This window comes from Choloepus didactylus, chromosome 15 (genome assembly GCF_015220235.1).
Source record: "Choloepus didactylus isolate mChoDid1 chromosome 15, mChoDid1.pri, whole genome shotgun sequence".
Classification (NCBI taxonomy): domain Eukaryota; kingdom Metazoa; phylum Chordata; class Mammalia; order Pilosa; family Megalonychidae; genus Choloepus; species Choloepus didactylus.
In genome coordinates, this window is record NC_051321.1 from 34,166,328 (window position 1) to 34,184,607 (window position 18,280).

Sequence of the window (18,280 nt, forward strand, 5' to 3'; positions counted from 1 at the left end):
CCAGGTCGAGAGAGGGCCTGGGGAGGAAAGAACTGCATGGCCAAAGCTGGGGCAGTTTGGGTACAAGCCAGCTGACGACGGCCAGATCTGGTTGGGAACGAGGGTGGAAGAAACCTGGAAAGGGCAGCCGGCCGCGCCCGGTCCTGAAGGTTCTTAAGGGCGAGGCCCTTACTCAGTAAGGCATAGGGAGCAAAAATTTCAAACTGGAAAATCGGCAGAAAGGAATTCATGGCCACTTCCTCACTTTTACAGGGTCTTCCCTGTCGGAGGCCAAGGCGGGCAGCCCAATCCCATTTTCTTCAGGGAAAACGCTCTGTCCAATCGGTCAAGGTCGCCCGCGCGGGCTCCGGAGCTGCACGTCCAGGCCGAGGGCTCCCGTCCCGGACGCGAACGCCGGGGTTTTGAATGCCAGCCCGGGTCATGAACGTGCGCACTACCCCGCCTGGCAGAAAGAACACCTGCTCTACGGGTCCGGAGAGGCCAGCGCTCTGGAATTCCCGCCAACGACTTCCCGGCCCTCGAAGGTCAAGGAGGTGGCCTCCGGGGGACACAAGGCACTCTGCTCCTCCAACCACTCTCCGTAGCCAAGGGAGACACAAGGAGTAACAGTTTCAGCGATAGGAGCACGCGTCTGCCAATCACCCCTAGCCTCCGCCCGCAATTAGCCGACATAAATTGTATTGGTTCTATCATTCCCGGCCTCCCATAAGGTTCTCTTTTTGGATTGGCTAATAGCATCTCCTCGCCAGGTCTTTTATCGTCAGAAGCTCGCGATTGGTTAAACGCGTTGCCAAGCTCCGGACGCGGCTCCACCATTGGAAGCCGCGGGCCCGCCCCCGCCGTATGGGTGAAGGTGAACGTCTCCTCCAGGCGCCGCGGCCAGACTGGACAGAACAGCCCGTGAGCAGGAAAGGGGATCTGGGCTAATTCCGGCGCTCTAGCTATGGCGCCTCCGTCTATCTTTGCCGAGGTTCCGCAGGCCCAGCCAGTCCTTGTGTTTAAGCTCACCGCCGACTTCCGGGAGGATCCGGACCCCCGCAAGGTCAACCTGGGAGTGGGAGGTAAGGATGCAGAGCCTAAGAAGGTGAGCAAGGTGGGGAGTGGGGCGAACCCAACCCGGGCAGTGGGGACTGTGGGAAAGGCCGAGGCCCTGCTTGAGGCTGCCTGGAGAGGTAGGAATCAGAGGAAGCCCATTTTACGGATGGGAATATGGAGACCTTGGAAAAAGACTATGTGCCCAAGGTCACACAGAGAAGGTGTAGCAGCCAAGACACGAACTCAGGTTTTCTGATCCTGTGTTCCTTATACTATATTCCTTTTACCTTCTAAGGAATGGGCGGCCGGAGATTGTAACGGGAGGGATCAAAACAGGAAGCCTGATAAACTTGGGGTCCGGATTGCAGGGGAATGGATAAAGGAGAAATCTTAGCCGTAGGGAGCCCTGGTCTGGATCGGTGAGTATTTGAGTGACCATTGGGTATCAGTCAGGTATGTTACTAAGCATTGTGGGCCCGCGGAAGGAGGGCCGGATGGAGAAGACTGAGGCCTGCCTGGGGTGGAGGGGGGTGAGAGGTGGGGGGAATTTGAGAAGAAGGTTCTGGCCCTCGCAAATATGGTAGGATTCAGTAGAGATGGTAAAAAGGTCGTGATCAAAAAGGAGTGGAAAGAGGATTTTCATTTTTTTTTTTAATTAAAAAAAGAAAAGGAGTCAATACTTCTCCCATGGCAGGAAAGTGTTTTTAGCTGTCAGCAGAGTGAGAGAAATATTGAAAAAGATGCCTCAAATTGAGTTGGAATGGGTACCATTTAAGCTCTTAACTTAAAGCCAATCCAGAACTTCCGCGTATTTCTTTAGGCCCACATATATACTGAAAAACTAATATGGGTGTTAATCTAAATGTAGCTTTTTAAAACTTAAGGTTTTACTTGCTTCATTACCTGTGAAGTGACTGACAGAGTTTTTTTGTGAAGAGTAAATGCATTTAAAGTGCTTAGCACAGTGTCTGTCACATAAATAGGAGTTACATAAGCATTAGCTGTTACTCTTCACTGTTTTGGCATTTCTTTGGGTGGGTCTCACAAAGGATGTTGAATAAAAATTTTCAGCCCAAGAACTGCAGAGTGAAATAATTTCTGAGAGTCGTTCAGAAACGAACTGCTCATGCAGAGGGAAAGCACCCTGACAGTCCAGGACAGCAACCACTGACTCAAAAACATAGTCTTCAGCTCAGATGGCTACCTCAAGTGTGAGTGTGCCTTGTGATGTTTTCCAGAAACCCAGGAATTCCAAATCTTTACTCTGAGCAGATTTTTTATACATGTAATTTCATTTAAGCCTCCTAACAAATCTGGAGGGTTGTTATTCTTATTGACTGTTTTTAGAGGTAAGGAAGCTGAAGCCCAGAGATATGAAGCAATTAGCCCCAGTCATGTGACTAATAGGTGGTGGTAGAGCTGGGATTCCACGCCAGCTCTCTCTGGTTGGGTGTCTTCAGGTGGTCCGGGCAGCCAGGGCGCTGTAGTGGAAAGAGTCAGGAGATCTGGGTTCAGGCTCTGTCCTGCTATCCAGTGATATTACTAGTGAGGGTCATTTAGCATCTCCTGGAGTTAGTCTTTCAAGTGAGGAGCCAGAACTAAATGACCTCTCTCTAAAATTCTAGCCTAAGATTCCATTCTAAACATTTACTCTAGCATTCTCCTAGACAATGAAGTAAAACTATGTGTTAGAAGCATGTGGTTGTTTCTACCCCTTATCAGCATATTATAATTCTGTAATGTGGGCTAATGTTACTGGCCTTTCCAGTTGACTGTGGATTAAGTAGATAATTGTGTGTGAAATGTGATGTGTAAATGAAGTGTTAAATAAATGTTATTTTTGACTGTTACTGTGATCTGGTCCTTTTTCTGGGTGGCGGGTGCTGGGATAAGGGTCTAATTAAAGCAGTGTAGAATAAAAGGTCTGTTTCCAGCTTTTGAGGGAAAGGTATACATATCCCAAAGTGTACCCTTTATGAAGGAAATGTAATTAATACTGAGTTTGGGAAATACATGCTTTTATATTTTTCAAGGTAAGGTAAAACCTAATGAAGGTTATCCAGCTCATGTTCTAGTGATAATGGACATGTTTAGTGTAAATTGTAACTATACTCTTGTTAGCCGTTGCCTACTTGCGGATTGTTTTGCCAGAGATTTTCTTCTTGCTGTGGCTATTTCAATTTCCTTATAATTAAACAGAGCAGGGTATCACATTTCACATTGTTAAGTGCTATGCCTTCTGAGTTGAATATTTTAGTGCTTCTCAAAGTTTCAGACTGAAGTGGCTTTAAGGATGTGGAGATATGGGACCTGCCTGATGCAGCCTGAAGCAAGAAATTTCTTCAAAGATTCTAATGCATTTTGTCATGTAAACTTGGTTTCCCAGCATGTATCAGGTTTTTCTCAGTAACCTCTGGCCCTCCTCTGTAGCCGAGTTGGAGAAGGGCCTTAGGAGAATTCCTGCACAGGTCCTTGGGTGGGAGGGGATAAGGGGAGTAGAGTTCTGAGGAGGAGGAGGGTGACAAGTTTGATCATTTAAGTCTCTGTGTTCTTCCCTCCCCCTTCTGTGAAACAAGACTGCTGGCCCACCCTTAACCTGTGTTACTCCCTTAAAAGGGCTTGTAACCAGGAAGAAGGACTGATGAGTGGAACTGGTGAGCATGCTGATAAAAGGGCTTCTGAGACAGTCCTCTGGTACCACCTGCTTTGGGTTTTCCCTTGACATCTCTTGCTCTTTAAAAAAAAAGTACATGGATCTGTGTACTTCAGTAATTAGGCAGCCTCACTCTTAACATCCTTATGATCTTGGGCAATTTATTTAACGTTTCTGGACTTAGTTTCCAGATTCTTAAAATAGAGATTATAATATTTACTGTAGGGTGGTTGGGAGAATTAAATGATAGTGAAAAAATGTAAATGTAAAGGATTTAGCACAGTGCCTTGTACAGTATGTACTAAGTATTCAGTCAGTTCTTGTTATTGCTATGGCCCCAGCTACCACCGATATCTATATTATGAAATCTCTCTCTCTGCCCGGGACCTCCTATCTAACTGAGTGCCAGACCCATCTTGTTACAGTTTGCTGGACACATCCTACACCTACCTCGAATTCAACATGGTTAAAGCAGAGCTTGTCATTTCCACCTTCCCCGTGGTCTTCTTCTTTTTCTTCCTCTTGTGATCTATATTTTGGTTGACAGCACCATCACCATCTGTTCATTATCCAGATGAGAGAGAGAGAGAAAGACAGAGACACTTTGGAGTCATTGGCAGACATTTTTTTGATCCCATGTGTATTTACGTGGTCATTAAGTTCTGACTTTTCTACCTCATAAACCTATTTTGAATCTCTGTGTCATAACCCAGCTTAACCCTAGGTCCAAGAACACGTGAGGCATGGAGTTAGACATGAGTTTAATAGGACTTACTCACAGGAGATAAATCATCTCCATGGTGGTGGCCGTCTGGTAAAGATGGAAGTTAGTGCTCCACAAGAGCAAGGGCAGGGGGTGCCAGGGGGTGGTTTAAAAAAGGGTTGGGACAAGGAGATGTGAGAACAAAGTTTGTCAGGGTCTTGTGACACAAGGGTGTAGAGATTGTAATCAACAGTGATCAGGGGAGAGGAGTTTCAATGCTTTGTTAACAATCCATATTTCCTCCCCTGGGGAGGTCTGATGACTGGTCAAGTAGGCGGCTGTGTGAAATCACACTGGAGGGGAGGGGCCTGGGCCCTGGGTCCCCACATCCCTGTCTTTATTCTTGCTACTGCTGCCTTAATTCAAGCCCTCATCATTTCCCTTCTGATTATTGCAATTAGCCACCTGACCTCTGTCCTACTCTCCAGTTTATTTCCCATGGTGTCCGTCAAACGGTCCTTTGGGCTTTCCCTAGACATCTCTTGTACAGTTGTGTGTGTCACTCTCTTGTTTGAATGCTTTCAGTGGGTCTCCCTCGAAACAAGTTCCTGAGAAGGCTGCCAAGGCTCTTTGAGCCATTCCCTGTTCTTTCTGCATGGATCCTACATTTGAGCCATGCTCTGGGCAGATCCTAAAAAACCTCATGCTCTCCAAGCCTCTGGGACCTTGCACAAGGTGTTCCCTCTGTGTGGAATGCCTTTCCTCCCTTGTCTACTTTTTAAACTCTTATTTATCTTTTACACTTCATTCTCTGTAAAATCTTGCCTAACATCTCAAACAAGAATTAGGAACTCTGTGTTCCTGCAGGACAGACTGTATCTTATTATATCCATCTCTGTGTACCTACTTCTAGCCAGTGCCTGGCTCGTGGTAGATTCAATAAATCTTTGTTAAATGATTGCGTGAGTGAATGAAAGAATGAAATAGAAACAGGAATAAAAATTCCCTGGGAGAGCAGGAAGAGTGGTTGTTGATAATGCTTGACCTTGCTGCTTCAACCACCCAACAGTAACTTGCAGTTCTGCTTCATTAGGGTAGTTAGGTAAGGCATTGGGAATAAATTTAGAACTGAATTTGGGAGAAACTGGGCAGTGAAGAAGGAAGGGGAGGTATAAACTGGCCAATTTCTCTTTTGTCACAAAACAGACACAGTGCCCCCGCTCCCCCAATAATAATATAGGATTGTTTAGCATTGCAAAGAGTATACAGTGCTAGTAAGAACAGTGGTGCTACAGTTTTTTCTTTCTCTCATGTTTTATTTATTTACATGGAGCTCTGTCCACATTTTTATTACTAGCTTGATATGTTTATTAAATTTGCAGATGATACTTTTCTGAGGGGTAGAGTTGGCTGATAGAATAGAGGACAAATGCAAAATTCAGAATAATCTTATGAAGTCCCTTTGACCTAGTAATTTTTTTTTTATGTCAGGTTTGTTGAGGTATGACTGATGTAGAGTAAAACTTACCCTTTTTAGTATAGAGTTCTGTGAATTTTGACAAACACATACAGTCATGTAACTGTCATTACAAATAAGATATGGAACATCTCCACCACTCCCCAAATTCCCCTGTAACCCTTTTGTAAATAACCCCTTCCCCCATCTCCAGCTCCTGGCACCACTGACCTATTTTCTGTGCAAATTGTTTTGCCTTTTCCAGAATGTCATATAACAGGTTCTTACAGCCTGTAACCCTTTGTGGACTCTTTAACTTTTTTAAAATTCAGTTTTATTGAGATGTGTTCACCTACCATACAGTCATCCATGGTGTACAATCAACTGTTCACAGTACCATCATATAGTTGTACATTCATCACCCCAGTCAATTTTTGAACATTTTCCTTACACCAGAAAGAATAAAAATAAGAATAAAAAATAAAAGTAAAAAACACCCAAATCATTCCATCCCCCATCCCACCCTATTTTTCATTTAGTTTTTTTTAAATTTTATTTTATTGAGATTGTTCACATACCATACAATTATCCACAGATCCAAAGTTCACGATCAGTTGCCCATGGGACCATCATACAGCTGTGTATCCATCACCATAATTAATTTTTTTCCCAATTTTAGAACATTTTCATTACTCCAGAAAAGAAATAAAGACAAAAAAGAAAACTCAATTCCTCCCCTACCCCTAACACCCCCCTCCATTATTGACTCATAATATTGTTATAGTACATTTGTTACTGTTGATGAAAGAATGTTAAAATACTGTTAACTGTAGCACATAGTTTGCAATAGGTATATATTTTCCCCTATATACCCCTCTAATAACAGAGTTATAGTGTCATACTTTTGTTCTAGTTCATGAAAGAGATTTCTAATATTGGTACAGTTAATCATGGACATTGTCCACCACAAGATTCACTGTTTTATACATTCCTGTCTTTTAACCTCCAACTTTCCTTCTGGTGACATATGTGACTTTAAGCTTCCCCTTTCTACCACATTCACACACCATTCAGCACTGTTAGTGATTCTCACAGTAATGTGCTACCATCATTTCTGTCCACTTCGAAACACTTAGGTTCAACCTAGTTGAACATTCTGTTCATAATAAGCAACCACTCTCCCATTCTTTAGCCTCGTTCTATATCCTGTTAATTTATATTTCATGTCTATGTGTTTACATATTATAATTAGTTCATATCAGTGAGACCATGCAATATTTGTCCTTACGTGTGACTTATTTCACTCAGTGTAGTACCCTCAAGCTTTCTTCATCAATCTGTTTTTGTTTTTTTCTTTTTAGACGGCTTTGTTCACCCACCATACTTTCTGTCCTAAGTAAACAATCGATGGTTCCCTGTATAGTTACATATTTAGGCATTCACCACCATTACCACTATCTATATAAGGATACCTCCATTTCTTCCACAAAGAAGGAGGAAAAATCAAAGAAGCTAGAGAGACAAAAGAAAAATAAAAAGAATGAAAGAAAAAAAAATGACAGCCAAAAAGCAATGAAAGGAAAGACAGAATTAAACTAAGGTAGAATAAAAGAGTCAGACAACATCACTAATGCCAAGAGTCCCATACCCCTCCCTTATGTCCCTGTCTTATAGGCATTTAACTTTGGTATATTGCCTTTGTTACATTAAAGGAAGCATAATACAAAGTTTCTGTTCACTATAGTCTCTAGTTTGCAATGTTTGTATTTTTTTCCTCAGTGCCACCCTATTTTTAACACCTTGCAAGGTTGACATTCATTTGTTCTCCCTCATGTAAAAACTTGTTTGTATATTTTATCACAATTGTCGAGTACCCTATAACTCAGAACCACGATAAAGTTTTGTTTTGGTTTGAAAATCACTTTCAATCACATAAGTGTGGGATTGTTGGAGACCTAAACTTTCAAGCAGAGGCAAATGACCCCCTGTCAGAAATCCTACATAGAGCCATTATTGGCTTAGGTGCAAGGCCAAAGCAGCTGCCCTCCAAATCTATATCCCAACCTAGCTATAGAGTATAGGAAAAAACAATCAATGATAGACTGACTCAAAGTAGACTAAAAATACCTGTAGTGTGGAAGAAATGCATAGAATTTGCAGTAAGCAAAATTAAATATTAATGAAATAGATGAATTTTGATCAATAAAAGTGTGATGTGATGAAGTGGGATGAGCTGTCAAAATGGGAAACACTGGCTTATGTCAAAATACAGAGAAGACCAAGATGTGTTCATGTAGGTGCTTGGGTGATTGTGTAACCAGATGTTAGGATCTTCAGTCACAGGGCATTTGCTCACTGTTAGTTCTGCTCTTATAGGACTAGAGGAGGAGGTGGGCCTTCTTCCACCTCTCTGTCCCTTTATGTTTATTTTTGGAGGTACAGAGTTCATCCAAAGTAGCACCCAGCCCTTTCCTGGAAATCTTTTGGGGCAGTGAATGGCAATAGGATTGATCCCATGGAAGTCTTACTTCCTGTGGGGTGGAGGTGTGCAGCTTTGATTTAATCCCGGATGGGAGAACTCTCAGAGGAGCAGTGTGGAAGCTTAATCCTTCTTGTAGAAACATTTTATAATCCTCTGTGCTGGGCTTGGGTCCCAAATTCAAGCCAGAAGCACAGCCTACACTGACTTGATTTAATAATTTGAATGAGGGGTGGAAGGAGGCAGTTTACACAGATTTTCATGTTGTTTAAACTTTGAGTGGTTGGTATTAGATGGAATCAGAGCTGCTCAGGTTGTAGGAAAGCAAAAAGAGCTTTTGTACTGAAACCTGCTAGGAGGAGGTGCTGAAAATCGCCATGGATTTTTACAAAAGTTTGCTTCCTGAATTTTTCTCTATAAGAACAGACTTGTTTGGTGCGAGTGTGTGAGCGCTGATTTTGTCGAGAGATTTGGAAGGTGACGGTGTGGCTTGGAGGGTTGCCGGGGATGCTGGTTGGAGGTGTAAAAGGAAGAAGATTGCAATTTCAGTGTGCTAGCGATATTGACAGCATTTGTAAGATATTTTTTAGTTCAGAATGCTTTCACATGTGTTCTCTCCCTTGAGCAGGTTCTGTGATGTCCCTATTTGGTTTCAGCATTTTACTTTTTTTTTTTTTTTTTGGAGGCTTTTTTTTTTTTTTTTTTTTGATATGTAAGAGTTACATGTTCCATAAGGACAGGGACTGTATCTATGCCTATTTGCCCAGCACCTAGCCAGTGTCTGGCCCAAGGTAGGAATGCAGTAAGTGAGTGAACTTCACTTTAATTCCCGCTGTTCTGTTTTGATTGGAAGAGATGGGGTTCTCCATTTTCCCAGTCCCAAACACGTACCTTGATCAAAGCCTAAGACTCCTCCACGAGCTAACTCTTTTTCACGTTCCAGCTTATCGCACGGATGATAGCCAGCCCTGGGTTTTGCCGGTTGTGAGGAAGGTGGAGCAGAAGATTGCTAATGACAGTAGCCTAAACCATGAATACCTGCCGATTCTGGGCCTCCCCGAATACCGGACTTGTGCTTCTCGCCTGGTCCTTGGGGACGACAGCGTAGCTCTCAAGGAGAAGCGGGTAAGTTTTGGGTAAGGATGTATTTTCTCTTTAGAAACTGAAGGTAAAAAGAGGTCCAGTTTCTTTTAAAGTATTAGGTATTATATCGAGCAAACTGTCAGTTAATCAAGGTTTAAGTAATGTAACTTCAGGGACTTGGTCAAGCAAGTAATGTGACCATATACAAAGCACGGCTTCTTCCGTCTTCCAGTTGTATGCAGTAGATCATTAGATTTAAGTGGTCAGTGGAGGTGCCAAGCAAAGGGAAATTCTTTTTTTTTTTAATTAAATGGGTATAGTTTATGAAATGGCCAAAAATGAGTATTATATATCCGTTACAAATTAGGTTGTAGAAGAATACTTAAAAAATAATGTACTTGGAAACATATACTTAAAAGTAAAATCCTTAAAAATAAATACTTAGAAAAATGCTCACATCATATTCAATGAAAATTATGTTATATCACAATATATTTAATATGCACGTTTTAAGTAAGTATATTTTGACAAAACTGCCAAAATATGATTAACTCTGGGTGATGTGATTATGGATATTTCAAATTTTCTTTTGCTTTCAGCACTTCATTTCAACAATGAATATATAACTTTTAATTAAAATCATAACAAATGTTATTTTTAAAAACACACCATGAACAGATTGAAATTAAATGACACATGGGAAAAATACTGCAATATATTTAATAAAAAGTTAACATTCTTGCTTTGGTGCTCTCTCCCTTTCTGAGCTAAACCTTACTTTGATCATTTTAATTGCAATAATTGGACATAGATATCACACAATTTTATATTTAAGAATGTATATTGGGGTAGGAGGGTTACAGCTAAACGATACACAGTTTCTTTTTTTTTTTTAATGGGCACATCTTTAATACCTATAATAGATGAAGACTCTTAAATTTCAATAAGAAATAGGTAAGCAATCCATAGAAAAATGGGACAAATATATGCAATGAATGCCACTGAAGAGGAATCATACAAAAAGATGCTTGATTTCATAAGTAATTTGGGAATTGCAAATTAAGACAATAATTGGATAGTATTTTATACCCATTATATTGTCAAAAAATAGAAATATGACAATAACTGGATTGGAGAGGATGTGGATCCATAGAAATTCTTTTGCATTGCAGTGGGAGATTAATTCATATATATAATTGCTTTGGAAAGTAATTTGCCATTACCTTTCTTTTAATGCAATTTTATTGAGATATATTCACACACTGTATAATCCATCCAAGGAATACACTCAGTAATAGCTCACAGTAAGTATACCAAATAGCTGTGCACTCATCACCACAGTCAATTTTGGAACATTTTCATTATTCCAAAAAAAAGAAAAAGAAAAAAATAGAAATAAAAAAAAACACCCAAAGCATCCCATACCCCTTATCCACCCCACCACCCTACCCTCATTATTTATTTATTTATTTATTTAGTCTTTATTTTGTTACTCATCTGCTCAGATACTGGATAAAGGGAGTGTCTGTCACAAGGTTTTCACAATCAAACAGTCACTCCATAAAAGCTATATAGTTATACTATCATCTTCAAGAATCAAGGCTACTGGGTTACAGTTCAACTGTTTCTGGTATTTCCTTCTATCTGTTCTAATACACATGAAACTAAAAAGGAATATCTGTATAATGCATAAAAATAACCTCCAGAATGATCTCTTGACTATTTGAAATCTCTTAGTCAATGACACTTTATTTTGTTCCATTTTTTTTCTTCCTTTTGGTCCAAGAAGGCTTTCTCAGTCCCCCGATATGAGGGCCAGGCTCCCCTGGGAGTCATGTTCCACGTTGCCAGGGAGACTTTCACCTCTGGGGGTCATGTCCCATGTAGAAGGGAGGGCAGTGAGTTTACCTGCCAAGTTGGCTTAGAGAGAAAGGCCACGTCTGAGCAACAAAAGGGGTTCTCTGGAGGTGACTCTTAGTCATAATTATAAGTAGACATAGCTTCTCCTTAAGCAAATGGAGTTTAATGGAATGATCAAGAGATCTGGGTTCTGTACCCAGCTCTGCCACTACTTTTGGCTGTAGGGAATTCATTTGTTCCCCTCACCCCTACATCTATATGTTAGAAAAAGATTAGTTTTGGGTTTATGGTCCTATAAGGAGTACTTGCATAGGAAATGATTTAAGGGGTCTCAGAAGCCCCTGGAATTACATACAGGATTTTGTGTGTATGTGCTTATTTCTGGAGAGAAAGTTCATAGCTTTTCTCAGATTTTTAAAAGGAGTCTGTGGCTCCCAAAAGTTCAAGAGCCACTAATAGCTCTTTGAATAGAGATAGCCACACCTAATAGCTCTCTGAAGTCCTTGCCAGTTCTAATCATCTTTAATTCTTCAAGCTTTGATCTAAGTTCTTCTTGGTATGTATTCTCTATGCAACTAGAGACACATGGAAGAACACATTTGGAAGCAGACACAGCAAGGTAGGCTGTGGGTGGCAGGACATACAGATTCTCAGTGTTCCAGAAATTTAGAGGAGAGGGAGACCAGTGAGGGCCAATATGGGACTTGAGCTGAACCTTGGGAAATGTGCAAATGATACCAGGCTACTGGTTTTCAACTCTGTACATTAGAATCACCCAGAGAGCTTTTTAACCTATCCTGATATCTGGACCCCATGCCAGGCCAATTAAATCCCACCAGGGACAGGGCTTTAAAAGCTCCCCAGGTGATTCTAAAGTACAGCCAGGATTGAAAACCGCAAGGCATGGAAGGGCCAAAGGAGGGGTATTCCTCTTGAGTAGTAGGAGTCCAGGGACAGAGGTAGGAAGGAAGCACGTTTAGATTGTGATAAGATTTTCATGATTAGAACTGGGGAACATGTTGGGTAGATAAGGCAGGCTGGGATCTTGGCAGCCAGAGCAGAGGAAGCCAACTAAAAGTCTGAGCAGGGAGTTATCCAATAAGAGTATTGTTTGAAGAAGATAAACTTGGCTAGGTGGGTGGGAAGGGAAAGAGCTGAGGTTTTTGCAATAGTCTAATTAAGTATTGTGCAATTTAAAGTAGCTGCCCTTATTGCTTTCCTGGGCCTATGTAGTAGTACAGCTAGTTCATGCACTGAAGAAACCACATATTGGAGTCATCTGATTTATTCTCCACATGCTGTTTCCAGCAGTTTCTTCCTTCTGTATATCATGTTACCCGGATGCCCTGATAAGGAGAATGACAGAGTAAAATAAAGGTTGCACATGTGCAGATTCTTATATCCACCAGGAAGCCCAGAGGCTCTGGTGAAGGTTCTTGGAACTCAGGTCAATAATTAGGCAGGTAAACAACTTAGTTTTGTTTGGATTGGTTTGAGAGACCATGACTTACTTGCCTCAAGGAACTGAAGGAATATACGTAGAAATGTTATAGAACAGAGTTTAGTGTACCCTTGAGAAGTTGCTCTGCAAATCAGTGTTTCTGTAGAGGAAGGGGAGAATCCCAATGAAGTTTGAAAGTGGAAAACTTTGGCAACTGGGGGTCCCTATCTTCTGAGATGTATAGGTAAATCAGTTGAAATCCTGGCATTGACAAAATAAAAACAGACATTCTTTGTTGGGGAACTTCTTCCTCTAAGACCGCCCATTTCTTATTAAATTATTAACTAGGTAGAGCAGATGCTTGTTCCTCTACCCACTGATCCCTGTTTTGATCACTTACACTGTAAGACTTGGGGCCATTGCATGTGGCCTTGACATAGGAACACAACTCTTCCTCTTAGTCTAGTTCATCCTGTGTTTTCCATCACAGAACAAATCTAAATGGCAGGCTTCATAGCAGTCTACCTATTTGAAGGCTTTTTTTTTTTCTCTGGTTTAGGGTACTACTCTCTTGGCATCTGCATCACCCTAAGTACCAGTTTCTACTGAGCTGTGAGTCCTTTCTCTTTCCCTGGTAGTCCTTACCATCCCCAGGCTACTGTCTTAGTTTTCTCATTGAATTTTTTTGATAGCCTCTTACTTGACCTTTCACCCTCTAGTCTCTTCCCCATCGAGTACAGTCTACACATTGCAGCTAGAGTGATTTCCTTAGCAAATAAAGCTAATCATATCATTTGCCCCCCACCTCCAGTTGTTCCCCTATTACCTACAGGGTGACATCCAGACTTTGAGCTTGCCACACAACATCTTTCATAGCCAGCCTTCATCCTGGTCTTCCAGGTACTTACTCCCCCTCAGGCCCCCTGTGGCTCTGCCATTCTAAAAGCCTTGCTGTTTTCTAGACCCACTGGGCCCTGCATAACTTGGAGCCTTTGCTGCGACTCTGTCACCTCTGTTTGGAATGCCATTCTCACTTTCCTAACTCATCAGGCCCCACCTCCAAGTCCTTAAAAGACCCTGGTCAAGGGTCACTTCCATGTTGAATCCTTAGCTCCTTCAGGCAAGCTAGTTATTTGAATTCTCTGTGTTTTCATGGGACTTTGTTCACAGCACTGTATTTACTGTGCTTGCTTTAATGTGCAATTTTTTAAATCTTTCTCCACAAGACCATAAATCTTCCCCCAGGGCAGGGATCCTGGCTCACTGATTTACCTTGCAAATCTTAAGCATTTGGCTCCTAGCCTGGCACCTCAAAGATTCTCAAATGTTTGAATTCACTTGTTCATTCAATCAATAAATGAGTGCTCACCACTAGGGCTAGACACTGTTCTAGGTGCTGGGACACAACAGTGACCAAAAATACACAAAATCCCCTCCCCTTCCAGTTTTGTGCGGAGGAGCAGGCTATAAACATAATAAATAATAAAATGATGGAGTATATTAAAAGGTGGCCAATGCTATAAATATAAAGCCAGGCAAGGCATGTCAGGAATGCTGGGGGTGGAAGTGAAGGTGGATACAGTTGACTAGGATAGTAAAGGTAGAAAATGAACATGCATTTGAGCCTAAACTTGAGGGAGATGAGGCTTGAATAAAGGAACAAAGGAACCAGAAAACAAACTGTAGTCATGTCTTCACTCAGATTTTTCTTTTCAAGATTTAACATTACCAGGTCCCGTCAACTGTTTTGAGGAAACCTATTTTGTAGATTCCTCACTGCTACTTACTACTTTCTGTTTCCAGACCTTAGGATCCAGATCAAAGATCCGTTTCTCATCCCCTGCATGGTAATGTTTCAGCTTCTGAAATTACTGAGCCACTGGGGGTCGGAGGGCTCAGTGGCTGTGCCTCCCTGCCACGTAATGCCATCCCAGTCTTGCACTTTGATCACTGCCTCTAAGGAGACTTGGGGCTTTTGCTGAGGTTCTGATCTTCGGAACATCATCTTTTTCTTCATTTAGTTCAAGACATATGTTGTTTGACAAATACCGTGTGAGCACCTGGGGCACCCAGATGAATGTGACATGGCCTTCCCCGCAAGCAGCTCCTACTCAGCTCTCCTGCTTCTCATAGTGCACTCAGATAAGTCTCCTAGGGTCCAGCAGGAGTTTCTTCCAGTAGTGTGGCTAAATCGGGAGTTACATAACCCGTTTGTATGCTGACATATGTAATAGGTACAGAGGCCTGCTTTGCCTGGCTTCACACCAAGACTTCCTGCGCTTCCCTTGTACTGGATACCCTCCCAGGTCCAGCTGCCTGGCTCCTTGAGAAGTCTATGCTTACTTTCTTTGATATTATGATTTGCCTCCACACCAAATGCAGGACTTCCTTGGGCTCCAGATGAATTTGCCAAAAATTAGTTTACAGAATGACAAAGTTGATGATTGAGTCACCAAAAACTTGTTTCTGTTGCTGATATGGTTTAGAGCAATTTGTGTTTACCAGAGTCATTCAGTGTTCAATATATTTTTACAGAATGATAATTTCATAAGAATTTGAAATTTCAAGTGTCATGTGTCATGCAGTTGAGAATTATTTTATGTTAGTGAGGTGGGTTTATCTTTTCTAAACACATTTTCACTCTAGTCTACTGACTTTTTTTCTCTCTCTCTTTGATTTGGTCTTTATTCAAAATAAGGTGTCCAAAATGATTTGACTTCTATGGAATAAGCAATTATAGCAACAGGCTTCTTTTCTTCTATGGTAGGTTTCTTTTCTGCTGGCTTCTTGGTGGTTGCGGCCTTTTTTTCTCACCAAAGGCTTCTGTTTCTGGGGCTTCTTAACACCAACAGCCTTCTTTCCTTTCTTCCCTACTGCAGGCCTCTTGTCTGGAACCCCTTTCTCATCTGATTCGGCCTCCAGTGCTGCTGCAGCTTTATCCACTCTGAGTTTATGATTCCTAGCCTGGCAAAGAATGGTGTTTTGGTGCATAGTTTTGCATATGGGTTTAGTTTCAACATGATTCTCAGGTTTTTCAGTGGGTTCTTCTTTAGGACTCGGGGATGAATCTTCTTGCATGGTGCTCAGAGTGCTCTTTGGATCTCTGGGATTTCAAGACTCTGCTTAAGGTCTGTGTTCATCATCTTGTGCATGGGAAGGTTGTAATTACTCTTGAGGGAGGCAGCTTTATGCCAAGTGCCATACAGCTCATCTACCTTGTGTAAAGCACTTTTAGTCCAAATGTAGAAACGTCCCACGTGCCCGTAAAGAGCAAGTTTCAAAATATTCAACTTGCTTACATTAAGCAGAGTAATTCCAGGGGTGTTTCTGAAGGCCTTGATGATGCCATTGTCCTCATTATAGAGGATGCATAGTACCCTGCATTGTATGTGATGATGGTTTCTCATTTTGCCCTCGCCAGCTCTCATTCGCTGAGAGGCATAGACCTTTTTGATACCATTCCAGGCCTTAGTTTCTTAAGAAGCAAAACAGCCTCCTTGGTCTTTTTGTAACCTTCAACTCTATCTTTGACCACCAAAGGAAGTTCAGGAACTTCCTCAATACAGTGACCTTTAGACATGACCAACTCTGGTAAGGTCGAGGTGGCCAGGGCAGAGCAGATGGCTTATTGCTTCTGTGTTGTGTTTACTCTGTGGTGCCACTGATGCCATGTTTTGTTTGGTGCAAACATGTGGCCTCCATGACACATTATTTCCAAAAGCACCCTGGCCAGATCGGTGAGTCCTGCCCACAGCCTTGAACTCTGGGAATTTGAACTATGGCTCTGCCGGTGCCCTGGGAGTCAGCGCTGGTTTGATGACCTGCTAACTCACTGACAGCACAGGGCTGTCTGTTGTTGTGCAAGTTGGTGTGAATGAAGTTCGCAATATCCGGTCAAATGGGAGCCTTGGACACAGCAGGCAAAGTAACATCTTTGCCAGATGACTCCCCTTTTCAGGGTACACCAATATCAGTGGATGAGCACATGCCATGTCTGGTCTAACTTCTTTTAATGAAATTAATGAATTTACTTTCTTGAGTTGCAGAGAGGGGTAGAAATTAAAAGTTGAGCACAGGAAAAATTATGACTGGGAAGATTTTTTTGTTTTAAATTATGGTAACACAGTGTAACAACATTTGCCATTTTAACCATTTTAAACTGTAAAATTTAGTGATATTAATTACATTCTCAGTGTTGTGCAACCATCACCACTGTATATTTTCATAATTTTTCATCACACCAAACAGAAAGCCTGTACCCATTAAGCAGTAACTCCCGATGTTCCCCCTCTCTTCAGCCCCTGGTAACCTCAAATCTACTTTCTGTCTCTATGAATTTGCCTATTCTAGATATTTCATATAAGTGGAATCATACAGTATTTGTCTTTTTGTGTTTGGCTTATTTCACTGAGCATAATATTTTCAGGTTTATCCATGTTGTAAATTAAATCAGAACTTTGGTCCTTTTTATTGTTGAATATATTCCATTGTATGGATACACTACATTTTGTTTATCCATTGATCTGTTGATGGACACTTGGACTGTCACCAATATCCATTTGAACCCATCGCATTTCCAAGATAACTTAAAATCATATTCAAGGGAATCCTTGCTCGTTGGCATAGAAAGAATTAGGATTCCAGAATTGCTTAGGTATCTGAAGTACCTGAGGTAATGGATGACATTGAATTCAACTTAGCTAGATAACAATTCCATTTAAAAAAAAAAAACAAAACACACATTTGGGTGACATTTCCTTGGTGGCAATTAGCATGAAGAATTTAGGTAGGTAATACTATGGGGCAAAACCTTCAAAGTAATGGAAAGGGATCAATGCTAGGTAGGGATTACTGTAAAGAACAGAGGTTAGTGCCCTAAATCTGACAGACACTGACCATTTTCAACCCAGTTCCCTCCCTTTACTTCTCTGTGTGACATGCAGCTGTGTTCAGTTCCTCATATCCTTGAATGTCAATTTTGCTTATGTTTCACATTTCAGTGGTATTCTTTCACAAATATTCAGATCTTTGAATACAAACAGAACAGTGATGAATAATAGTGGTGATAATTGGTATCATTGCCTCGTTCCTGGATTACGTGGGATTCCTGCTAATGACTCATGTATCGTGATGCTGATTCACATATGTTGAATGAGATTTTTCAATTATTTTAAGAAAGTATCCAGTGTTTCCTGTTTGGCTGAGCATTTATATCAGGAATAGCTGAGCTTTTTTTAATCATGATCATTTGGGTTTTCTCCTTTCATTTAGCAGTACGACAAATTTTATAAAATATTTCTTAATAATCACACCTTCATGGGATGAACTGATAAAGGAATATGTTTTAATGTTCTGTTGGATTCATTAATGTTTATTTTGAGAAGTTAGTATTGATATTGATGAAAGACAGGTTCTTTTCCTTTTTTCTGTTTTTTTTTTTCCTCTGTTTTATCATCAATGTTATGCTAGTTTTTAAAAAAACAATCTAGGAAGTTTTTCTTCTGTGTCTAGGAAGAATATTTTCTTTTGAATATTGAAAATTTCAAATATATATGAAAGTGGAGAAAAAA

At 41.2% G+C, this 18,280-nt stretch overlaps 1 protein-coding gene and 1 pseudogene across 1 annotated transcript in view; one reads left to right on the forward strand and one right to left on the reverse strand.

Moving 5' to 3' along the window:
• Window positions 1–831: 831 nt before the first annotated feature.
• Window positions 832–18,280, forward strand: part of GOT1 (glutamic-oxaloacetic transaminase 1) — a 36,071-nt gene continuing 18,622 nt past the window's right edge. The window contains exons 1-2 of the mRNA XM_037804619.1: window positions 832–1,061; window positions 9,270–9,451. Coding sequence (XP_037660547.1) covers window positions 944–1,061; window positions 9,270–9,451 — 300 coding nt within the window. The 5' untranslated portion in view covers window positions 832–943. The remainder of the gene's footprint in view (window positions 1,062–9,269; window positions 9,452–18,280) is intronic.
• Window positions 15,395–16,702, reverse strand: LOC119510671 (annotated as a pseudogene).